The sequence below is a fragment of the Anser brachyrhynchus genome (genome assembly GCF_964034855.1).
Source record: "Anser brachyrhynchus genome assembly, chromosome: 12".
Taxonomy (NCBI): domain Eukaryota; kingdom Metazoa; phylum Chordata; class Aves; order Anseriformes; family Anatidae; genus Anser; species Anser brachyrhynchus.
In genome coordinates this window covers 9897430-9920821 of record NC_137707.1, presented here as the reverse complement: position 1 = coordinate 9920821, position 23392 = coordinate 9897430, and the positions used below count along the sequence as shown (strand labels likewise).

Below are 23392 nucleotides of genomic sequence, written 5' to 3'. Positions count from 1 at the left end.
TGGAAAGTGTAGCATAGATCTACCGTGGTGAATGAGCATTGTCTCCAAGCTTTCACACAAAACATTGAAACCCATTTCCAACCTCCCGACAGTTTTTGCCTCTGTTTTGAGTGCTGTTACAAGCTAAGTTTCACCTACTCCTTAACACTTAGTGTTCTATCAAAGACAAATTATTTTCCTAATGGATTCATTTAAAATGTATTATATTTCAGTAACGATCTTTATCTAATTTTTAGGATAATGGATAAGATTTATCCAATATATTGATTTTCCAAAACATAAATTACTTTTAATGCAAGAAAGTAAACATAAACTCAGTAGAGCAGTTATGGAAGATACATGGAATAAATATATTGTAGAGTTAAAACAGACACAAAGACCAAGCTGTATAAGTATATTACAAGTACATATTTTGCCAATATATAAATACATATATTGCTAGGTTAAGAATATACAACCTGAGTGAACTGCAGTCTGAACACAGCCAGAGCTGTGGAGGAGGACACAGACAATCTGCTGTCACCATTGCTAAAAACTCAATGTACAATAAATGTGGTGAAAACTTACAAAGCTGAGTATAAGAACATTAAAAAGAGAGACTTAGCTTCAGTAATCCTGATACCTTTTAGCACTAATGACTCTTTAGTGCCCATTGCTGCTTCATGCAGGAAATCTCTCTTACGGTCACAATTGACTGACCTTCTTTGAGAAATAATATCCTTGATAAAATGGAAAAGAATATGTTCTAGTTAGATACCAGCCTGTTGTCAGTCATATGTTATTTTGGGAATCATGCTTCCAATACTGTAAGTCAAGCCAAGGTATTGGCTTCTGCTGGGAATAGAGCCTTATATAGCTTTATAAAGACTTCAGGTTTTCCACCAAGAACTTAAAAATATCTAAAAATATTTAAAAACATTTACAATTTATAACATATCTTAAAATATTACAATTTGTTATTGTAAAACTACTCAAATCAAGATTATAGTAATTAAGGAGATTGCTTATTCTGTAGTGAAGAATATTCCATGTGCCTTTATATGATATTTGGATATATAATTCAGCAAGGTACTAAAACATTTGTTTATTGCTAGTATATACTTCAGGAAATGCCTACATACCTTGCTGAAGTAAAACCTAAATTACTAAGAATAAGCTTCTGGGTCAGATTGCCAAAAGCAGCTTTTCATTTTATTCCTTAACCAAATTTGCTTATTGCTCAGGGTCAAAGCATAACACTTTGGAAGAATTCCAGCATCTTTGCATATCTCTAAGCTGCTGAAGACTGTTCTGCTGGAAGACAAGTTCTTCTGTGAGCGCTTGAAAAAATGAGAGGCCTGCCTTTGTCAATTTGTATTCTTTATCTCCACAAATGCTCACCTACACCATCAAATTAGCACAGTTTTTCTCTTCATGTGTTCTGAAACATCCTCAGACAGCCCTTGTGTATAGATTGGCAAGTTGGCCTCTGCTAAACAGTGTGTGGCAGTCTAATTGTACATCTGCTTCTCTCAGTGATGGCACTAATGCAGATTTTCTCCTCTGAACAGCCTTCAGTTTTATTGAAACTTAATTATGAATGAGACTTCCACATTTCTGTAAAATTTGGCTAAAATTGTCCGTGGGTATAAAACATCTTCAGGGAGATAGGACTCTGTTATTACTAACAATATGATACTGTAAGTTTCATTTTCTTAAGAAACTAAGCTATAAAGAAAATGACTGTCAGCCTTAAAGAAATGCATTTTCAAGAGAGAGAAAGTCCTTTCGCAGAATAAGTCTGGGACTGCATTTTAGAAGCTAGCAATATTTCTGCCAGTAGCCTGTAAGCATAAGTTGCCTGTGCATGTAAGAAAGAAAGATTCTGCTTTAGCCTGGAGCTCTGAGTAAACTGAAAACAAGTAACAAAAAACAAGTAACAAGTAAGGTTTTGGTGAAGAAAAAAGGATGGGTGTGGGCAGAGAGCACAGGAAGCAGGCAAGGTGAGTACTACTCACCATTATATTTATTTATTTATTGTGTATTTGATTATGGAGAATATATTCTCAATGGACCAGACCTACTGCGATAATAATTCCTCTGAGTTCAGTAGAGTTCTTCTAGGAATACCACTGATTCCTCCTTCTCTCATAAATCAAATCAGGAACAGGATCGATAGGCTCATTTCTTTCCTTGGCTGAGAATATCCAGATTGAAGCCACTGTCCTCAAAGAGAGCATTTTTACCATCTTGTCTAACAAATTCCAGAGACAGTGACCTCCAGAGTGTAAGATGTTTCTGCTGTCTGTAGGTTTTCCAGAGGCACTGACATAAGACAGATGGAAGGTAAAAATTAAGTGTGCACTGTGGAAAGGACTGGTGAATAGCTTCTGGATCCAGCTTAGGTTCTGTTTTTCACCTTCTTTCCTTTCCTGGACATAGGTGGGAAATAGATGAAAAAGTCCCTAAAAATGTGTGTTTAGATACAAAAACCGAATTTCTTTGAGGGAGTGCCTGACACTAGTGAGTCTTGTTGAAGGTCTCAAAAAGCAAGTGCCTGTTGTTTACTATTTTTACTGAACTCCTCAAAAATGATTCTTACATTTAGCAAGTGTACTACCCAGTAACTTATTTTCATAAACTACAACAGATTTAATTGTTAGTGCTTAATAGCCTTATGGCATGTTTTTACTAATCCCTGGATGACCCAAACCACACATTAATGTCACATATCTTCCTCTTCAGCCTCACAGGAAATCATTTTTTCCTTATGTGCTTCAATGCATTATGCCAAGGGCTTTCACGAGCCTTCTCAATCATTTCAAGTTTATCTTGTGGGTAGAATGGAAGTCAAAGCAGCTGAGGTTTACTGTTAGATATATTCAGCAAACAACCAGTGAATTTCCTTCCTTAGTTCTTCAGCCTGCTGGTTTCGTACCATGAAGAATATTTTCCTACCTCACAAAAAGGCTGTGGGACTCCTCAAGGAGCATGAGCTCATCCAAGAAAATACACTGGAGAGGTCCAGCTGTGTGAAGTGCTGTGCCCCATAGATAAGGTTTCACAAAAGGCAAGGGAACTGAAAATGTTAGACCTTCAGCAGTTTGGATACTTTTTCTGTTCTAAGCTCAGCTGGATCCCCAAATTCTATTTTAATACACCTCACATTTTCTTCCTTGTTACTTTGGTTCAGATTCAAAGCATTTTACCAATGAGTAGTAACCAAAGTAATCCTTCTAGTCACCTACTAAAAGCAAAAATAAGAAAAGTTTCTGAGACTAAAGAGTAGCCATCTGATTTTATTTCATGCAAATGCCAGAAATTAACTAGAATTATTAAGAAAGGAATAATAAAAGGTTCCAATAACATATTTTGTAGGACGGTATGTTCTATGGTAACTTCATGTCTACACAAATTGAGATAACACAACATAAGTAGGATTTTCTGATTTGAATAGACTGGGTGTGAAGAAGAAGGCTGCCAGTTCAGTCTGAAGGTCTCAGTACATTTGGTCAGAGCTAATAATGGCTCTAAAAATGTTTCCTGGGGCTTCCAAACCTTCACGTTAGTGAAGTATTTCTGTGATTTATTTATAAACATTGTAAATTATAATCACTTAGGACACAAATTTTTACATCTCCTTTAGCTGAATGATTCTTTCCTAGTTGCTTAGAACTGTGATTTACGTACAAGCTCTCCTTTCCAGAGGCCAGATTTTTACAGGACTCATTGGTAATTGGCAGCTGATCCTCTTTGCATGTGATCAAAACAACAGCGAGCTGTTAAAAAAATAACAAATTTCCTCCCAATTGCAGCCATGTGTCTGGAAACTGTTTCCAAATAAACCAAGTATATTTTTGGAGTTTACACATATCTTGTGACCTTGTTCCAGAATGTCATTGTAGTCTAGCTCACACCTGTACAGTTTTGCAGAGGTTTATATTCCCGTTTGAGTTGGACTTGTGCCCAGATGCACCCAAGGGTAGGGTGCAGTAGGATGAGGTCTGCTTTCAGTAATACCAACTGCCAGTAAACTCAAGAGGCCGATTCAAAATAGAAACAGTTAAGCAGTGCAGCCGCTCAAAATTTTCCTGGCAGAAAAGAAAAGGTGTACACAGGACTGCTACATAAATTTCAAACTAAAAAAGATTCCCTCTGCTGTGGTAATCACACCATAACTTCTTAAGCCATCAAGGGGGGCTGCTCTGCAGTAATGTTTTAGTTGCAAAGTAACACTGTACCTCATTGAGCAAAGATGACAGAAACTCCAAAAGACCTACTTTTTCCTCAGTTTCAAAACTGAGTCATTTCAGTGACACCTTCAGAAAGCCAGGATATGCTAATGAGTTTGTGTTTGTCCATCTTACTGTAGTCCTCCAATCTTATTTATGCTATAGCAATGTTTAAGATTAGTTCTTTTGATACATTGGACGTTTGGGGATGCTAGATAAGAAAGATTGATTTATTTATTTTCATTTCAGCTTATTGGGAATGAAGATGTTGCAATTATTTGATGACCTGGCTAAGGAGCATTCACAGAAGAGGCTGAGAAGAAGGAGCCAGCTTTCACAGACAGCGTGAGTAAAAAGACATAAAACAAACTTGTATTTCAGAGTTTTCCCTAGTGACAATAAAAGCAGGTTTTTCATAGGGAATCTAGAAGATTCAGAAGAACAGACCTATGGAAGATGTAAAGACGTGAAGATGAGATCACAGATCTGAGAAAGTAAAAAAGAGCCACCTTTCTCCTCCAAGATGCCCTTCAGACAATAGCATGTAAAAATAAAAAGCTTGTATAAACAGGCAACCAGTCAGACAGAAATCTAGACCCAGATACAGGTTTTGTATTGCTGTTGCTTCCTCTCCCTACTCTTGTGAGCACATCTGGCAAGACTGGTATGAGGAGACGAGAGAGGAAAAGAGCTCTCTTTGGTGGGAGTTGCACTCGCTTCTGTTGGGAACTGGTGGCTAAGAGGTATATAGTGTTCTCCATGCGGCTCCATCCTGTGGCAGACCTCTTCTGTCAAATCAATGACTGAATGGCACACAGAAATAGGACGAAGGTACAGTTGCTCATTGATTATGTCCTCGTTACCTGATGGCAAAGGTTCAGCTCTTTTCAGTGCTAGAGCTGCTGATACCAGTAGGAATTCAACAGCAACCATAGCTCAGAACACTGTCTCACAGGTCTTCTTGAACAATCAGTCTGATCTCACTATGGGAGAGTACCTCAAACTGAAAATATAAACAACCCAGTAAAAGGACTGAAACCAGTTACTCAGCAGAAGGGAAACCCCATTCCTCCTTCACTTCCTTTAGTGTGAAAAGTCACCTTGCACATTACAAGAGCTTTTTCTGCCTAACTGACTTCTTGGCAACCCTGACAAGAACAATTTGACTTTGGGTGGATGTTGGATCTGTGGCAAGCATATAGTTACAAAATAAGTCACGCTTTCCTTCCATCTAGTGCATGTTCTATTTATGGCACATTCCAGATTATGCAAGGATTCCCAGAACACTGCAGACTCTAGTTCAAAATTACATCTGCATAGCATGGAGCATATCAAATAATATTAAAAAATCCCATTGGTAGCAGAAAAAGCATCATGCACTTATATCTACAGAACAGATTAAATTAATACAAAGATATGCCGTAAGGTAATGAAGAGTAGTTACAGTTCATTTTAATTTATTTGCTAAATCATTTTAATAAATTGCATATATATAAAAATACTAATTGTATAAAAAAGACAAGATAAATAGTTTACTATATTAAAAGTAGGATTTTTCTGTTGTTTGAGAGAGTATGTATTCTAGAAGGTACATTATAGAATGTGAATGACTTAGGACAAGTATATTGCAATCCTAGCATTTTCATTCATGTCAATTTCCTTTCAAAATACAGTTGTGACAAAGTACAGTATCTTGCTATCCATTCAGCCATGGGATAGGAACTTTCAGTGAAAGTTTACTTGTTTTGTGATACAAACATAAGGAGTTTTTTAAATGTTTGTGTTGAGAATACTAAATAATAGAGCTCTTTCAGCTGGGACTTAAACAATTGCAGTGACACATAAGAATTTCCAAACCCTTAAGAAAAGCAATACAACAGGAGAATTGTGCAAATACAAAACCAAAAACAAGCATATCACTGAACATACCTCTTGTTTTTCTGGGCAAATACACTGCAAACACCTACATCTAGAAAGTGTTTCCTGCCATTTCTTTTCCCCAACTCTTTTGTCATGTAAACTTGTACTTGTTTACGTGTATTCAAGTAGGCCAAATGACAAAGCTTATTCTGAATTTTCAAATGATGTACCTCTCCTAAAATGTGAGGCAGAAATTCCTGAGAATCAGACTCAGTAACGGACATTATGAAAATTTGGCTGAGTTTTGTCGAAAACAAAGAAGATTCCTACTTGTATTACAAAGTCTATTATGTGAGTCATAACAGGTTTTCACTGAAAAATCAGTACAGACACAGCTTTCAGTCAAGACTATTCAAAGATAAACTACAACAACCATTTTCTTGCCATTGCAATCTGTCAGCCTTCACAATCTTGACTAATTTTTAAAAACGGATATATTGTTTGGATGTCCTAGTCTACCTCAGAGGGCAGATTCATTCTGAACTCTGCTAGCCAGATTAGATTTGTCGGCTATCTAATCAAGCCAAGAACAAATTTTACTCTTTCAATATTTTTTTAGTTTACCACACAATTGCCAGGCCTTGTTATGAAGTAAACCCTGTAGTCTAACAGTAAAAAACACCTAAAGAGATAGTCTACAAAGTTATCTTCAATAGTACGTTAACTTACCAAAATACCTGGGCTTAACTCTAAGCTTTTATGAGGTGTCTTAGATTTGCTACAAAGTAGAGTTTATACAACTAGAATTACAGATTTTACACTCAGAGCCACCTTTTGTGCTTGAATTAGAAACTGGGGGATTAACATGTTTCTTAACAAAATAACACTTGCCATTGTTAACAAAGCACTGACACCTCCCCACCTGTCTATAAGATTATGCGGTGTTTCAGGCTATTAAAAATATAAAATAAGCAGAGAGAGTGGAGGGAAGAAAGGGAGGTATTTCCAGGCTCCATTGTAATGTGACTTTTTTGTAAAGGGCAATTTTTTTGTAAAGGGCATTTTAATGGAATTTTTGTGTAGTAGTATCACCTATACTTTTCTTGTCACTCAAATTTTAATCTCTGGAGCACTATTTCTCCATCAACGAACCATGGAAAGAAGGTGACGTGAGCTTCTCTGTTACCTATCCAATTATTCATCATTAATGGGCTGAGTTGCAATGTAAACCTGCATGCGTAACTTTAGAGTCAGAAAGGAGCCAGATTAGACAGTTTTAATTACCCAAGAGTCATCATTTGAGCTCTCTCTTCTCATACCCTTTCATTTTAGAATCAAACCTCCAGTCTCACATGTTGGTTTTCTCACATCATCCATGAGATACTGGAATAATTTACGCAAGGTGTGAAGTAGTCTGTTTTTAGCTATCTGTTACAAAGTTAGCAATGTTACTATTCTTACTGGGCACAGTGTGTAAGATATATTCCCACACTAGGAGAGTATTTAGTAAGGTCACAAGGATGCCCAGTCCTTATCAAACACATTCCCTGGAAACTTGGCAGGGATTTCATTTTACAAGAATTCAGGGGCAAATCATTGGTATTGTCTCTAGATTTATTTCAGTTTTTCAGTGTTTGTGCAGAAAGAAATTCATAGTATCAACCTGGAAAAGATGATTTGTTGTCAGCTGCATTAAAACTCTGGTTTTGCTTTAAATAATCTGATTTTGAATGTATTTAATTCACTAACTTCAGTGGAGTTGCTTCATGTTTACACTACTACAAATGAAAAAGAAGCAGGCTGTATTCATACCACTGAGATTTATTTTAGTCTGATTAATCATTCCTTTAAGAAGAAAATTGAAGTTTTTGTGTAATTTTAAAGATGATAACTTCAAGGCTAGAGACAAACACAGAGTAATATACGCAAGGATTAGATGCAAATATTTTCCATTTTGGAAAAGAATTTTCTGTAACCAAAAGAAGCATAAGCCATAGAATTGCAACTCTAAATGGAAATAGAATCCTACAGAAAGAAAGGAGGACTTAGTCAGAGTGCTGTGCCTACCTCTAATAATCTGTGGGAAAGAGGGAAGCCCCTCCCTACTTTGTTTCTTTTAATTTTTCTGACTATTTTTTCAAAGTCTCTGTCCTGTAGAAAGTGTTTGTGCACAGTGAGAATGTTGCCAGAAACAGTGAGATAGAACTCTTGCAACCATTGGCTGTTGTTGCAGATCTCCCAGACAGTCTATATGGTAGCAGACTCCAAATTCTGCTGCCAAGGTGGACTGAACTATATATCCTGAACAGATGTATTAAATAAGACATGCCGCAGTGGAAAAAGACGTGGTCTGCTGTACTCTTGAGGATCAGAAAAGAAGGGTGAGCAAGGAAAGTCTTATTTTAGGGAAGAATCTTTTTTTAAATAACTTACTAAGAGGAAAAAAAACAGAAAAGCAGGAACAGAGTTAGTTATTACCATCTGCAAAAGCTGAATATAGCCTCAGGGTATGATCTTAAATGAATGAGGGAACTCTAGTCCCTCTGAGAATATGAGAATGTACGTAAAACTAAGTTATGAAACTTAGCAAATATATTGAATTACATATCCTGAAAGCAAAATTTATACAGGTAATACACAATACAGAATACTTGCCATAATATCATCAGTCCTTTCTTTGCCTATTTCCTGCACATGGAGACCTACCCAACTCAGCCTCAGCAAAAAGTTGGAATTTGAAGCTGGATAATTCTTTAGTTTGAATTAATAGGAAAAAGGAGTAATGCTTAGCTTCCACCTTGTACTACACCTGTCCAAATTAGTGACTAAGAGTCACCAGCAGTCTTTTTCTGCCCAGACATGTACCGTTAGGCAGCATGCACTTTACAGCGTGCAGCAGTGCTCAGGAAGAACAGCTGGCTAAGCTGCCAGCTTGTACTCTGCTCTCAGTGTTTTGTCTTCTCCCCCAACACTCCGGTATGGCATCTTGCCATTTGCAGCGAGTCCTGGCCAGAAGATGGCATTTGGATACAGCCCCACTCCAGAAGTCCAGCAAAATAAATTGACTCAGCCTATTTGTCAGAATAAACATCTTCTACCAAAGGATACCCTTTGTCAGAAGATGACAGTACTGCAGAGGCCAGCTGCACTCAGGAAACCTGCATTCTGTTCCATCAGAGATTTTTTCTGTGACCTTGAACAAGTAATTAGCTTGTTTATGCCTTGCTTTGCTGCCTGAAAATACTTGCAGGGGTTCTTAAAGGTAAGATTGCAAACCCCTCAGATATAGTGGTACTATATTTGAGGACTAGAGCACTAGAAAAGTGGACAGATACTAACTTTATTTTGAAGCACGGATTTCTACTTCAATTATCAAAACTCCCCAACTGTACCAGAGTTCGAGTATGGGGGTCAGAAAAGGCTGTGATAGCAGAGAGTCTTCAGACTCTGCTTTTGGATAATGAACATGTCTTCTGACACTTAAACAACCACTGCTGGCTGATAAGCAACACGTCTTGCCCTTCTGGCCTACAGAAAGGGTCACCACATGAGTTGCCTTTGAGTTGTTCTGGGAAATGCAGAGCTTGGAAGACTTCAGCAAGAACGATACAGTTCTGTGTTATATAATTATCATTTCTCCTCCAAGACACAAATCTCCCAGATGGTAACGTACCCTGGCTTTCCTCACGTGAGAGTCACAGTGCTCTTTGTGCAACATTGCTCCTGGAGCACACGGTTCAGTAACTTTCTGTCTGCCTTGATTGTAAGTGGCATTGTCAACGCTCATGCCAAAAATAAACCCTCCTGACTAATGACATGGATATTCCACAGGCTTAGAGTTATCTTTTTATAGCAACTCTTTGATTTCAGATACAAACGTCTGCTATTTTTGGCACAGGGGCTCAGAGAAACTTTCATGATCTTTAGCCTACATGACCAGTTTTGCACACAGCTCAGGTTCTGTCAGCGTGCTCATGGCTTTTGTTAAAGATAGGGAAATATGTTTATTCTACTGGATATTTGTACTCACTAGAGAAACGGCTGCCCTAGAAAATGGAGACTGCTATTGCATGAGGTTTTCCACATTGTTGCTGGGATATTAAGAATTTGTCACTTCAAGCGGTTCTAAAAGTCTGATGGTTTGATGTTTAATGTAACTGAAGAGAATAATTTTGAATTGAATTAACTAGAAGTGAAAGATAACCATGGGATGACTTGGATGTATTTCTTCATTTAATGACCTGGAGATGTGTTATTTATTTATTTATTTTAATAAGAGAATGTGGTACTAATGGCAGATGCCAAATTCACCCACTGTCTGATAGAAAATCACTGTTTATTCAGTAGTGCAGATGGAAGATGTCCATATCCAACCCCCCTTTTTTTAAAGCATATTTTCCTTCTAATACAACTCTACCAGCTATGAACAACAGTAAAAGCTACTGCATAGGCAGAGCTCTTGTTTTTTTGCCCCATGTCAGTTCAATACAGCTGGATAACACACCAGTAAAATTGTGGCAGCAGCACCTGATTCAGTCATTGTTATCAATGTTGTAGTGAATTATGTTTCTGATGTTTACTCTTGTAGTCAGAGCCAAATCTCAAGGAAATATGTATTACTACTTAATGTTCTGTAGCTTAAAAAATGTTTACCAGATTGGAGCTAGTTTACCACAGTCAGTACAGAATCTGGGAGGTAATTTAATGTTCTAATCCTTGTATAGCTTAATATCATTGGTAAGATTTTTTTCAACAAGGTTGGCCATTTTCATGATGATAGTGTCATCTGTAGCCAGCTAAATAGTATCCCTGACTATCAAATCCTCTTTTACCTAAGAAAACATACTACCAGGAGGTGGAACAAGTAGGCATTCAGGAAGCACAGCTTTAGAAGAGAGAACAGGCCATGTGGGAGACCACATCTGGAACAGTGTCCAGTTTGGGGTTCTCCCAGCTCTCTCCAGTCTAAAGAATCCAGTGGAGAACTACGGAGATGGTAGGGAGTGTGAACATACAATATGTGAGAAGAGGCTGAGGGTTTAGGGTTTGCTTTGCCTGGAGAAAGGAAGGCCAACACAGAATGTATGTGTTGTCTTCTGCAACCTTTAGGTGCTAATAGAAAGGACAGCAATGGACTGTTCTCAAAGGGACGCCACAAAAGCACAAAGAGTCATAGTCACGAGTTGCAACAAGAGAGAGGCATAGGAAAATATTCTTCATAATAAGTGGTTAAGCACAGTGACAGATTACCCAGAGAGGCTTGAAAATCTCCAAGGTCAGAGGCCATAAACCCAGCTGGCAAAGACCCACATCAGCAAATAGAGTTACAGTAGCTCCTTTCTGAGCTAAAGCTGATGATTGCCTAACTTGATGATTTCAACAAATACTTATTGAAATTGTGGCAGAAATAGTTGGTTTTATATGGTCTAATTTCAATGCTACTTCAGTTCTATGGGATTGCAATTTTTTTTTCAGCTTGCCTTCAAACTTGGTATCTGTAATGCTAGTTACTGGTATGGTTTATTTTTCATTAATGCCTGCATTTCAGAAAGTCTGTAGTTCTTGAACTTGCCACTATACAGACATAGAACAAAGACACCAGTCCTTACACATTCATCATGACAGGCAAATGGTGGGAAAGTAAGAAAGTACAGGAAAAAGAAATCCATGACTGATCATTAGAAAAACTGGAACAGATCCTCAGCTCTCAGTTTAGTATTTTTTTTTCATAGAAGTTTCTTGCTCGTGTTCCCTTCTGATCAACATGAATTAACAATCAATCAATGTAATAAAACTACAAGGGGGAAAAATAGTATTATGGACACTTCTACCAATATATGAAATAATTTTAAAAGGGAATTTCACATGTAGTCTGTGACAGGACCCTATTTATTCTGTAAATAAATATGGCCCTAAATACCAGTGCATTAAGGCTACTTAAGGCTGGAAGTAGGAAGATTCCATGTTGTCCTGTTTTAGTAGGGTATACTTAAGGTATATGTTTTAAGATTATTGAATGCAATTAATTTCACAATTACTTTGAAAGTAATTGAAAGTAATTTGAAAGAAATTGAATACCTGACCATATTAGATTCAAAGCCTGGGCAACAATCACTACAGCTGAACACAGAGTTTCGTATACTTATTTATTTTAGCTGTTCATTAATGTTAATATCCACTGGTTAAAGTTAAAATTCAGTCCTTTAGACTTTCCCCTTAAGGCATAATGTCTTATGAATTTATTCATGCATGTTAATCCAACTAGTAATTTGTTCCTCTCCCTCTGTGTATAATCTTCCTCTCCTTTTAGCATTTTACCATTTCAAACACTCAAAGAAAGACAATAAGCTCCTACAGAAAGCTGTTCCTCTCAACAGTAAAAACAAAACAAAACAAAAAAAAAACAACAGTAAAATAAAAGAAAACAAAAGTATCAAAAACTTACTACCACTATGGGGTAACTTAGGTGAAAAAATGTTTTATTTCTAAAGCTGATATACGATATATATGTGTGTGTGTGTGTATAGCCTTAGGCTTTAGGAGATTTCTTCTTTACCTTTTTCAGGCTTCTACAATCATGTCTGATGACAGGAAACAACCCATGGAAAAGTATGTATCATCTTTCACTGTGTCTGTTGGGAGGTGCTTTATTTGGGTAAAAAACAGAAAACAGACTCAACTAAAATAAATAAAGAGTCATAACATACATTGTCAACCTGAATATGGGCAACAGAAAAATATGTAGTAAAACAATGAGCTCTTTTGTAGCAAAAGAGAGTTTGGGAGAAAGTTCCCTTCTTTTACCTTAGAAACTCAGCAGTGATGTTCAGTGGTGATGCTAGTCAGCAAAAATATTGAAATACTGCTAAGTATTAAAGCTTAAGAGAAATACCATCATGATCAGAGGGGAGCTGCATTGTCATATGCCAGATTCCTCTAATTTTTATTAATTCTATAAAATATGAAAGTTAGAAAATTACAATGGAAGAAACTTCATTTGCTATACTCTTGCGGACAGAACAAATCTTTTCTGAGGAGTGACTAACAGGTTTGTCTCCCTGGGTAAGGAAATATATATTATCTGTTTTCCACTACCTCCTGTGTGCAAACACTTCAAAAATATTAGTCTACGTGCACAAAGACACTCCAAGATGAGGACGTGCCTTCCCCTTAAAGAGAGAGATGGTGCAGATCTCCTTTAGGGAGCTGTGATCAGAATCAAAATGAAGCAGTCAGTCACAGCACAACACTATAAAAAAGGACCCACCACCAGTTTTTCAGCTAAGGAACAGCATTGCACCCCAGTAACTGTCTGCTGTCTTTGGTTCACCCTGATTCTGTGCCATGCTGTAGCTGGCTGTATGTATTGTTTAGCAAATGACATTGTGTTCCATAGTGCACCATTTCTCATTAAAGATCTGTTCTAAGAGAACACAGAGCTACTGCAAAATAGCTAGCAGACTTAAATTCATACCATTAATGTGCAGTAATTACTTTGTAAACAAACTCTGGTTCAGACTGCTGCTCATCTTACTATTGACCTATCAGTTTACATACTCACTTTAAAGAATGATAGTTATAACCTACTGTGGAGAACTTTCTGATACATTATAAATACCCAAGCTAAGTTTCTGACTACATTACGCTAGTGTGAATTCAGTGACCCCAACGAAATAAGAATTCCTCCAGATTAATCCTCAACAAGAGGTCAAAACCTTGATTCTTTTCTTTTTCTACTGGCTTGATTGTCTGTTTTTAACTGGGAATGCTATTTATACAGAACGCTATTTAAATACAGAAGGTTTATGATTATGCTATGCAGACTGAGACAAAGAAAATGAGAATGCTTGGAACAATGTACAGCAGGTTGCTGGGTAGAGGTGGGTGATTCGGAATTCTCTTCATTTGGAATAGACCCCAGGAAACTCCAAAAAATGTGAATACATTTATACAAGCTACAGACAACTCATAATTAATGTCTGAAATCCCCTTATAGTTTAGACTTTAAAGGGAAAGAATGAAAATAACTATCAATTGTAGAGTCCACAGGGCAATGTTAGACTGTTTTTTACAGATTTACCAGTTAGCTGTTGTCGGTTTATTTCCAAGGTTTTTTAAAATACTTGGTGTCAAAGGTGAGCATCATTGTTTGAGTACATCCCATGCAAACTGTCAAGCACATTATCTTTAGGGAGGCTTTTCCTATCCCCAGTTTGATGTGCTAGGTGGAAATGAGAACTCTGCTGACAGCAGGCCAGATGACTGATAAAGTACACATCTAACATTGAGTCAAATGCTCCACAGTCCCAACGTATACACTTGACAGAGAGACAGACATTTGTGTAATTAACATTTGGCAACCAAGAGGCAGATAAGTATTCAGTAGGAGGTTTACTGAGAACTGAATAGTTCTAGTCATCTCTGTAATACGTGCACCAGCTGCCAGTCAGAGCTGGGGGATTTCTCCAGACTGACAGAGTCACGTGTATTCACCTTTTCTTAGCTCACAGAGGAAGAACTCTCCAGAAACCGACATAAACAGACTTCTCAGCAGATGTGAACACAATACAGATTAGCAAATTTCTAAATGCACAGGCTAAAGGTTAGAATCACAGTAAGCTTACCTGGTTTAAAGTATTTCCATAATCAGAACTATAAAAGTCTTAAGAATCTGTACTGAAAAAATAGATGCACCAGAAACAGTTTTGGTAGAAGTCCTCATTAAGGCTCCTTGCTTGTTTTCACTTGTTAAAAATCAAGAGAGGTCCTGCAGGTGAAGCCCTAACTACTCATGACAAAGGATGCAAAACCAGAACATTTCTACCTTTTCTTAAAAACAAGCATCTCTGAATACAGTACCTCTGCTCCTCTCACCTCCAGCTTTCAACAGTAAATTCATTGCCTCTTTTTGGGAAGAGCTGTGATATTTTTACCATAAAGCAGACAATGCTCAGCATCATATTTCAAACAGGTTCTCTTGCCCAAATGGTCTGAGTTGTGAGGCATCAGCAACACAACCTGTTAGTTTCCTAAAACAGAAGTCTGGAAAGATGCCTATATTCCTAGGCAGTGAAACTGTTTTCACTATTGTCTTTTCAGTCTTTGATTAACCAAAGAGCCTAGAAATTCTATGCACAATTGAAATGGCTCCTTTTTATATTTATTCTAACTATTCTATTTCCCACCTATATTTGGAGAAAAAAATTAATCCAAACATGTCAGGTAATTGCTGATGATCTGTCTCATACACCGAGAGACCCACATCTCTGAGGCCACAGGTACCACAGTCCTTGGCTTTGAGAAAAGGCAGGGTACAGCAAGAAGAATAAAGAAGAATAAAGCTTACTGGGATTAAAACTTTAAACACTGGGAAAATAGATTCCTTGCCATTCACAGTCAACAATGACAAAATGAAGGAGTCTGTAAACACCTGGCTTTAACTTGTAGAGAGGCAGAAAACCATATTCGAATGATAGAAAATTTTCCTATAGTTTTGCTGGTAGAAATGCATGAAAATCATTTAATATATCAAAATATGTAGCCCTTCATTCTTAAATCATACTCTATTTCATTTAAACTGTTCTCGGATAAGCCATTTAACTTTAAAAAGAGCTGATGGAAGTTCAGAATTGCCTTACATAGAAAATTACATAGAAAATTAAGGTTTTTCATCCCATCCCAGAGAAAGAAAATGAATTGCAGGGTTTATTTCCATGTAGTATTTTGATGATTACCTCCAAATGTTCCAAATTTTACCCTAGAAAACTGAAATGTGACTGTAAGACTATGAAATGTGTGACTATGAAACATTTCAGTTTAGCCAAACCAACACAGAATTCTTTCATTTTTCATTTTTATGAAAATTAGAGTTTTATACTCTACTGAAAAGGTCGTAAATGCTTTGAAACTTTAAAAAAAAAAAAAAAGAACAACCTTTTCATAAATTAAAAATGACCACTTTAAGTTACTTTCGGATAGAGATTGTTCTATGCTGTAGCTTGGCAGGTTATAGGTTTTACAGACAAGCTATAAATCCTCCAAATAGGCATCAATAATAGAAATAATTACCTAGTCTTTATAAAGCAGTATGAACAATTATACTGCAATATAAAAATCTATTTCCACTATAACCAGCAATGAATCAGATGCCCATTAATGAATAAAGGTTGTGAATCATCGTCTTTGAAAGATTTAAGACTATGAAATGCCACAGCTTCTTAAAATCCGCTCCCTAGCTTGTATATATTAACAATGTCATGACCAGAGATGGTTAATAAAGAAGTGGAGTTTGGATTCACTGACCTAGCTTGGGTATGTCTGCTGTGCACCAAAATTGTTTTGGTATGGATTTGAAATCCAGTACAGCACGGTATCAGCTAACTCCTACGGACACAGTCCTTTTTATGGTACATTGGGAAACTACTGTGCTCTGACTTTGAATATACAAAGTCATACATTTTAAAAAGATATTTTCACAAAGCAAAGGAGCCTATTTAACACAATGACACTTGTAAGCATTTTCTTATTTTATCCGAAACAATTCACTCATCCATCAGTATCCAATTAAATGTGGTATGAGTCAGATTGTAATATTGGCTGCTGCTGACTAATATGGCAGGTCAACATCTATACATAGAACTATTCAATGATGATACAGTCATTGGCAACTTCAATTAGAGACAGAGACCGTGAGCAAAATATATGTGTTTTAAGGATATGTGTTATTATATTTAGTCTGGTAACATAAGAAGCCAATATATACTATTAGAACTTTTCTATTGAATAAGACTGATTTAGTATTGCTTGCTAATATTTTGTAGGTTTTGATTGTTTTGTTCCTACTGTATCAAATACGTTCTTACCCTCACATACAGAGGAGTCTCAGCAAAATATTTGGTGTGTATGCCTAAAAATAAAGTAGATAATAAATTATTTTTAACTTCATGCTTTCATAAACATTTTATAAGATGTAAATTACCTCATCCTTTGCAAGAAGGAATATAAGGTTTACAAATCAGCGGAGACCAAAGGAAAAAGACTAGCCTGCGAGAAATAATTCAGTAATTTTTAAATCAGTATGGCAAATTTATTTTTCAGGTCAGCACGTGGTTTTCTGTTGCTTTCTTTTCCTTAGTCCTAGCTTACACTACTCCTAGTGTAGTTAAGATCAATAATTTAATCTAAAATAGAAATGGATTTCAAAAATTCAGTTTGTGTTTTCAGTTTGAATACTGTATAGACAGCAAGTAAGCTGATTGTAAGCATGAGTGCATGCAGGTTTTTGCAACAATCTGAGTCCTCTGAGCTTCACAAACAATTAAAAAATGCTTACTTGAATGATTGTTAAAATATGTGTCAAAAAATCCAGAGAAAAGATGGACATCACTTAGAAGTTACATGTATTACCAATTGAAATGACAAACACAAGAAAAAAAGACAGGATTAACGCGGTCATTCTTTTCATTTGGATTAAGTTAAACAGAGTAAGAACATGACTTCCCAGGTGTTTTTTTCTTTTTTCTTTATATTACCTGTTCTTGCATGCTGGAAAATAAAAAGGCTTCTTACAATGATACATCAGTTATGTGGAATGACTCGCAGAGACTTTAAACAACATGAGTTAAGTGTTAGCCTTGCCTTCGTGTCTAAGAACTGGCTTCCATCCAGACCACTACTTCATCTTATAGTCCTATCCATGACAGCAATACTACCCTATAGGTAGTTGCTCCAAAGAAATAACACCTATCTACAACTTGGCAGAGAATGGGATGTACTTACTTACAGATTCTAGACATGGTCCAGCTGGAGTTGACTAGTCAAGCAGATGTTCCTCTCTCAGTAGGGCTAATTAGTACTGCAAAGTGCTGACTTACTACTGTCTAGCTCTGGACTTAGCTCAGGTATCTCTACATTGTACTGCATGCTCTAAGCTGAGATTGGTCATGTATTTAAATTGCTGATGAGAGAGAGCCCCATATGCCATTAAATCCTATCAGACATGCAGGCTGTGAGTACCAAGACTGACAATACTGCACAATTCTCTAAAAACAAAATTTGCACTGCATAAGAAAAGGCAGTTTTTCTGTCACAAACACAAAACCTAACTGTAATTTTGGATACTTCTTATGTCCTTCTTATATTTCTGCAAAGGAGGCTATAAAAACATTTACAGTTCTTTCTGTAAGTCCAGTGATCACCTGAATGACATGAAAAACCTGTTTCTGAAAATTTACCACCATCTCTTGCCATTATCATTGCTTCTTTTTTAAATGCAGTACTATAAACATAGCAAAGTCTCATTAATCTTTCAAATACAAATGTTAGGTGTCACTTTATTGCAAGAGTAGATTTGTAGTTAATAGAACGTTTCTAAGTTAAAAATATCTCTTTAAATGGTCTTCTCAAAAGATCACATTCTTGGTATAACTAGATTAATTTTGCATTTCTGGTTATGAACAAGAAAATAACTTATATCGAAGGCATTTCATTATTCCGCACTCAGAGGAAAGAGGACTTTAATAAGGCCTGTCTGTTCCATGCAACAGAGTTTAAGTTAATAGCTGTGAACTAGCAGCAGTTGATGGCACACGTAACCCAGTGGCTTGCACGCTCTCAGGATTCCTAGGTTTTATCTGCTCTGAAGGTTACCTGATCTCAGCAAATTTTCTCACTTCCTCACCAGTTTCCCTTTCTACCCTTTATTCCTTTTTAGGTATTGACAGTATATATACCTTTTTTTCTGCATTGTGTGTACAGGAGAACAGCCATGACAAGGGACTCCAAGCTGCACACTTCTATGACAGACACAAATGTTTCCTAGTAGCTGGTTTTCTCTGACTTTATTTACCAAAGCTATACGAAAGTTCCACTGCCACTCAAAGCCCCCATCCCATACCTGCATGTCTTACTTCTTTCATATTCACAGGCCCCTTATTTAAGCACAATCATTTAAAATGTATGTTGTAAAGAAAATAATGAAATGAGTTTCACATGTAAATCCTTAATTCCAGAGTCAATGGATGGACTCATCTGGTTTCAGTATGCAGTAAAACAGCTGAAGTGAATATGTCCTAAGTGAACAGTAGAAAACAGTCAGATAATGTCATTGAGATAATGTCAAATAGCAAATACACATATCCTAGAAAAATAGTCAGAAGTTCCTCTTCAGTTACTTACAGTGTCTCGATTATAGCGTCTTCCCCCTGAACAGTATACTTTGTTCATCAGTAAGGAAGGAGGAAGTAAAGACATTAGTTAGTTTTATTATTATGAAATAATATCCTAACTGACTTAGTTTGGTATCCAGCCATGTTTGAAGCCATCCAGTACTGGGAAGAGTTAGGACAAAATTTTCATGCATGCCCCAGCACCAGAGTTTCACCTTCTGGAAGGCATTGTGTGCCAGACATATTCAAACCAGAACTTGTGCATAGTTTTTCACATAGTTTTCCACATTATTCCCAGAAGAAATATTTCTGGTCTGATGCAGTAAGCCTTTAGACTTCCATGAGACTAGATAGTTCAGAGGATTCATGTGTTTTCCATTACTGATCATACTTGAGATACTGAAATAGAATCACATCTTCATGAATTTGCTTCACTATTTCAGCACCAAGTGTTGATAGAGGAGACATCTTTGCCTCTTTTATATGGGGAAGATAGGGCAGACCTATTTTGTAACAGGATTTTGATTTTATGCAAGCCTCACCTGAAGAAGATAGCTCAGAATACCAGAAGGTACCAGAAATCATTAGTTTATCCCACGATATACATATTTTTTCTATAATGTTAACCTAGTTTTTCCTCCTTTCTCTTCTTCTAACATATGCTGCCTTGAATTTTTTTGCCAGATAGTTTCTATTATCTTTAACAATAATGTAAAAATAGTGCATTCATAATATAACAGTTTAGAACCAATTTTGTCATTCGCTTTCATTTCATCAGCTCGAAACTTCTGTGCATCAGATGAGATTGTTCCAGCTGAGATACAAATGAGCTAGAATTTCTCATTTTGGTGGCCCCTAAATTCTATTTATAGAATCCTTTCCAACAATGAATTCATCTGTTCAGAAAACAAGGTCTGACTGTGCTCAAAAATAAGTTATAATGAACAATGTCAGCAAATATTAGATAAAGGTGGTGCTGAAAGAGGGAAATGAATACTTCAAGTTCATTTATGATTTATGAGTTCAGAATTGAAATGGAAGTGGTGCATAATAATGAACAATAGAAATAGCTTGTTTGGAGAGTGAGGATGAATAGAAACTTTCGGCTTGAATAGGCTATTAATAGATTATTGATCTAAACCATTACTGCTAAAAAAAAGTTCAAAAACTGCCTAGTGATAAACAAAAATATACCCTATCGGCTAATAGCTAAAATACTCCTACATGGCCATAAGAATATAAATCTATAATCCCCAGAGTCATGGGTATTGCACATCTAAAACTGCATCTCCTTTGCAAATAGGATGTATGCATTCAGGAGTTCACATTCTTGCCCCTTCCAGGTTTTTCAAGGAGAGGTCAATTGGCTCTGGGCTATATCCCAGAATGTTATGGCAGTGAATTTCCATGTGATCAAGGAAGAGCACAACATTGTATTTTTTACTCCACACCAGGGAATCAAATATATATATATATGTATATATATATATTTAAGAGGTGGCCATTAGCTCATTTTCTACTCTACCAGTTTAATCCACTGGCACAGGTTAGAGGATAAAGATCCTGTCGACCAGTGCCTCCAAGATACCCAACTTCAGAGGCAATTCCCACACCACTGCCATGTTTTAATTCAACGCCATCTTCAAAATCAGAATCAGACTTTGACATGTGTATAAGAAAAATGTGTTAAAAACAGGCAGTGATGCCTCTGAGTTCATGGGAAAGCTCTTGAAGGAGTTAAGATTTTATCTAGTCACGAAGCAGAGAAAACCTCTTAGGATAAACATAGAAGTTTAAATTAACACACATTCATACCTCACTTCTTTCTCTTCACGGAATATAAAAATCACAATTTCATATTACAAAAATATATTTAAAGAAGCAAGATCCTTGTACTCATTGTCTGTGATACTGGGTCACAGGCAGTTTTTGCTTTTGATATGTAGACCAAATGATGGTCCACATATATAATAAATGAAACTGCATAAATCAGTTGGTCTAGCAAATAATACAACCTCTTTCTAGTGTATTTAGTCATTCTGTTACATTTTCATCTAGATAGGTAAATTCCTGCGACAGTTTACAGTTTTTCCTAGACTTAGTTACAACATACAACTTCAGGGAAGTGTTTAGTTGCAGCTAAGTCATTTGCTAGTTTTTAATAAAGAGGTAGCAGCAATTAAGCTGAGATCATGCTATCAATAGTTTGCATAAAATAGCGATTTCCACTCAACTAGGAAAAAAGAAGTATCATTTAGCTGGATGTCATTCAATGATATCTCTCCCAGTTCATACATAAGCACACTCTTACCCCCCCCCCCACGGAAAGAATAGAGTTAGGGTTGTGGATGTTTCCTTTTTCCCCACCAACACACATTGCCAATTCGTTTATTTTCAGCTCACAGTTTTCAAGATCCCAAATCAAAAAACCCTACAAGCAACCATTCTCCCAGGTGTGTGGTACCACTGCCAGATTGTAAGTGTACCAGTGTTTGAGGACTAAGGACTTCAGGTACAGCTGTGTCAATCCACACCACTGAGGTTTTAACAAAATGTAAGGGCAGCCATGTGACTTTCAGTACAACATTTGGCATCTTGAATTAAAGCAAATAAAAAGCAGGTTCACTTGCTGATACATGTAGGGGGTTGCTTTCTGTTGCTTTAATTAAACATCAGAACTTTACAATTCTTAACTTCTTTAAAAATATGTAACAAAATAATAGAAAATTCTTCCACTAAGCTGAAAAGGATCTACTACATCTGTAGTGTGGAAGTTCTGGAACTCTTCAGCAACAGAAGTTTCACGGAAGATTGTTTTCATCAGCAGGATGAATAAAAGATGAGTTGGCAGGTGAATAATGTAGAAATATTTATTACTAGCATTCACTGAAAACAATGCTAGAATGGCTCTAAAAGCCTGAATGAAAAAAAAAAAAAAGGCAACCACCACCATTTAAAAAATTAACTAGCAGTCTAGCACTCCAGTAAAGGAAATGCAGATAATTGAAGACACCTACTTTTGTGTCAGGTGATTGGAAAAAGCACACAGGAGTTGAAGTTAAAATGTAATCGAACCCCCTTTTTCTTTTTGTAACACAGTTGGAAAAGGACAGTGATGTGGCATTGTTTGTGCAGTTTTTACAGAGGGTCTTCCACTCTCTTTAGTGTAATGTCACCAAAGAAACTTCCAGAGTTGACTAGTACAATCTATTCTACTGTAGGCAAAGATTACAAAGACACAGGGCTTACTTTAAACAGTCACGATAAAAATAAATAACTTTTTCAGCAGTACTTTTTTTTAAAAAACAGATCAGGGTCTTTAGGGAATTTACTCTCTACTAGTATCACAGTTATACAGAAATAGCAATTGTCACTTATTCATAAAAACAACTGTGCAAATGAAAGGTCCTATATACGTGCCTTAGGAACTCACGTGTGATATAACACCAAAAAAAACCCCACTGTTGAACAGCACGTTTCCTTAATGCATGGCAACGTCAGAATTAGGAATGGATGCATAGCTTTTATGAGCTTAACATATGCTTGCCAAACAGCAGAGTTAACTCCATTTTATTTTTTTTAAATTAAGAAGGTGCAACATGAGCCCTGACCCTGGCAGGTATTAATCATGACCTAGTTTCTCTGGATATCTAGTCAAATGACTAATTTCACTTTTAACAGAGCATATCAAAGGTCTGATTAGCAAATACATCAAATGGCTTAGAGATCAGAACCTGACCCAAGTCCAGGTGTAGAGCCAGTCCGTGGAGTATCAACTCTAACCCAAATATAACAGCCTTATTCTGCCCCAATTCCGCCCATCAGTTTAATCTTCCAGCTGAGTTGCCAGTATTGTCTGAATTATTCTGCTTCCATGGTAAGCAGTTAGAGGCTCAAACGTATCTCAGGATGACCTTTGGGATTAAACAGAAGACAAAGCTGGCCTACAAGGACAGTATCTCCTTTCATCTTTGATGACACAGAGGACAAAGCAATTATCTGTATCACATAGCATTTCAGATCTTTGATATTTGCTGGACTATTCTGCGTTACTGTAACAGCAGCCAAAAGCCATTTTTTGTAACTGCTTGCAGGATCACTTCAGCATGCACCAGGCTGAAAACATGTCTTAGAATTCCCTCACCTGCTATCTGT

At 36.7% G+C, this 23392-nt stretch overlaps 1 protein-coding gene and 1 long non-coding RNA gene across 7 annotated transcripts in view; one reads left to right on the top strand and one right to left on the bottom strand.

Annotated features, from left to right (window-relative positions):
• The window catches only part of LOC308176742, a 56453-nt gene extending 55683 nt beyond the window's left edge, over positions 1-770 (bottom strand). The window contains exon 1 of the long non-coding RNA XR_013938561.1: positions 623-770. This is a non-coding gene — a long non-coding RNA (uncharacterized lncRNA). The remainder of the gene's footprint in view (positions 1-622) is intronic.
• The window catches only part of LOC308176737 (uncharacterized protein), a gene marked incomplete at its 5' end in the record, with an annotated part of 40418 nt that overhangs the window by 9518 nt on the left and 7508 nt on the right, over positions 1-23392 (top strand). For 4 of the 6 annotated variants that reach the window (XM_080552873.1, XM_080552869.1, XM_080552870.1 and 1 more), the window contains 2 exons: positions 4461-4556; positions 12637-12680. In XM_080552873.1, coding sequence (XP_080408999.1) covers positions 4461-4556; positions 12637-12680 — 140 coding nt within the window. Of the gene's footprint in view, positions 1-4460; positions 4557-12636; positions 17993-21635; positions 23312-23392 lie in introns of those variants that run through there. The other 2 variants (XM_080552872.1, XR_013938558.1) reach the window with 2 other exon arrangements.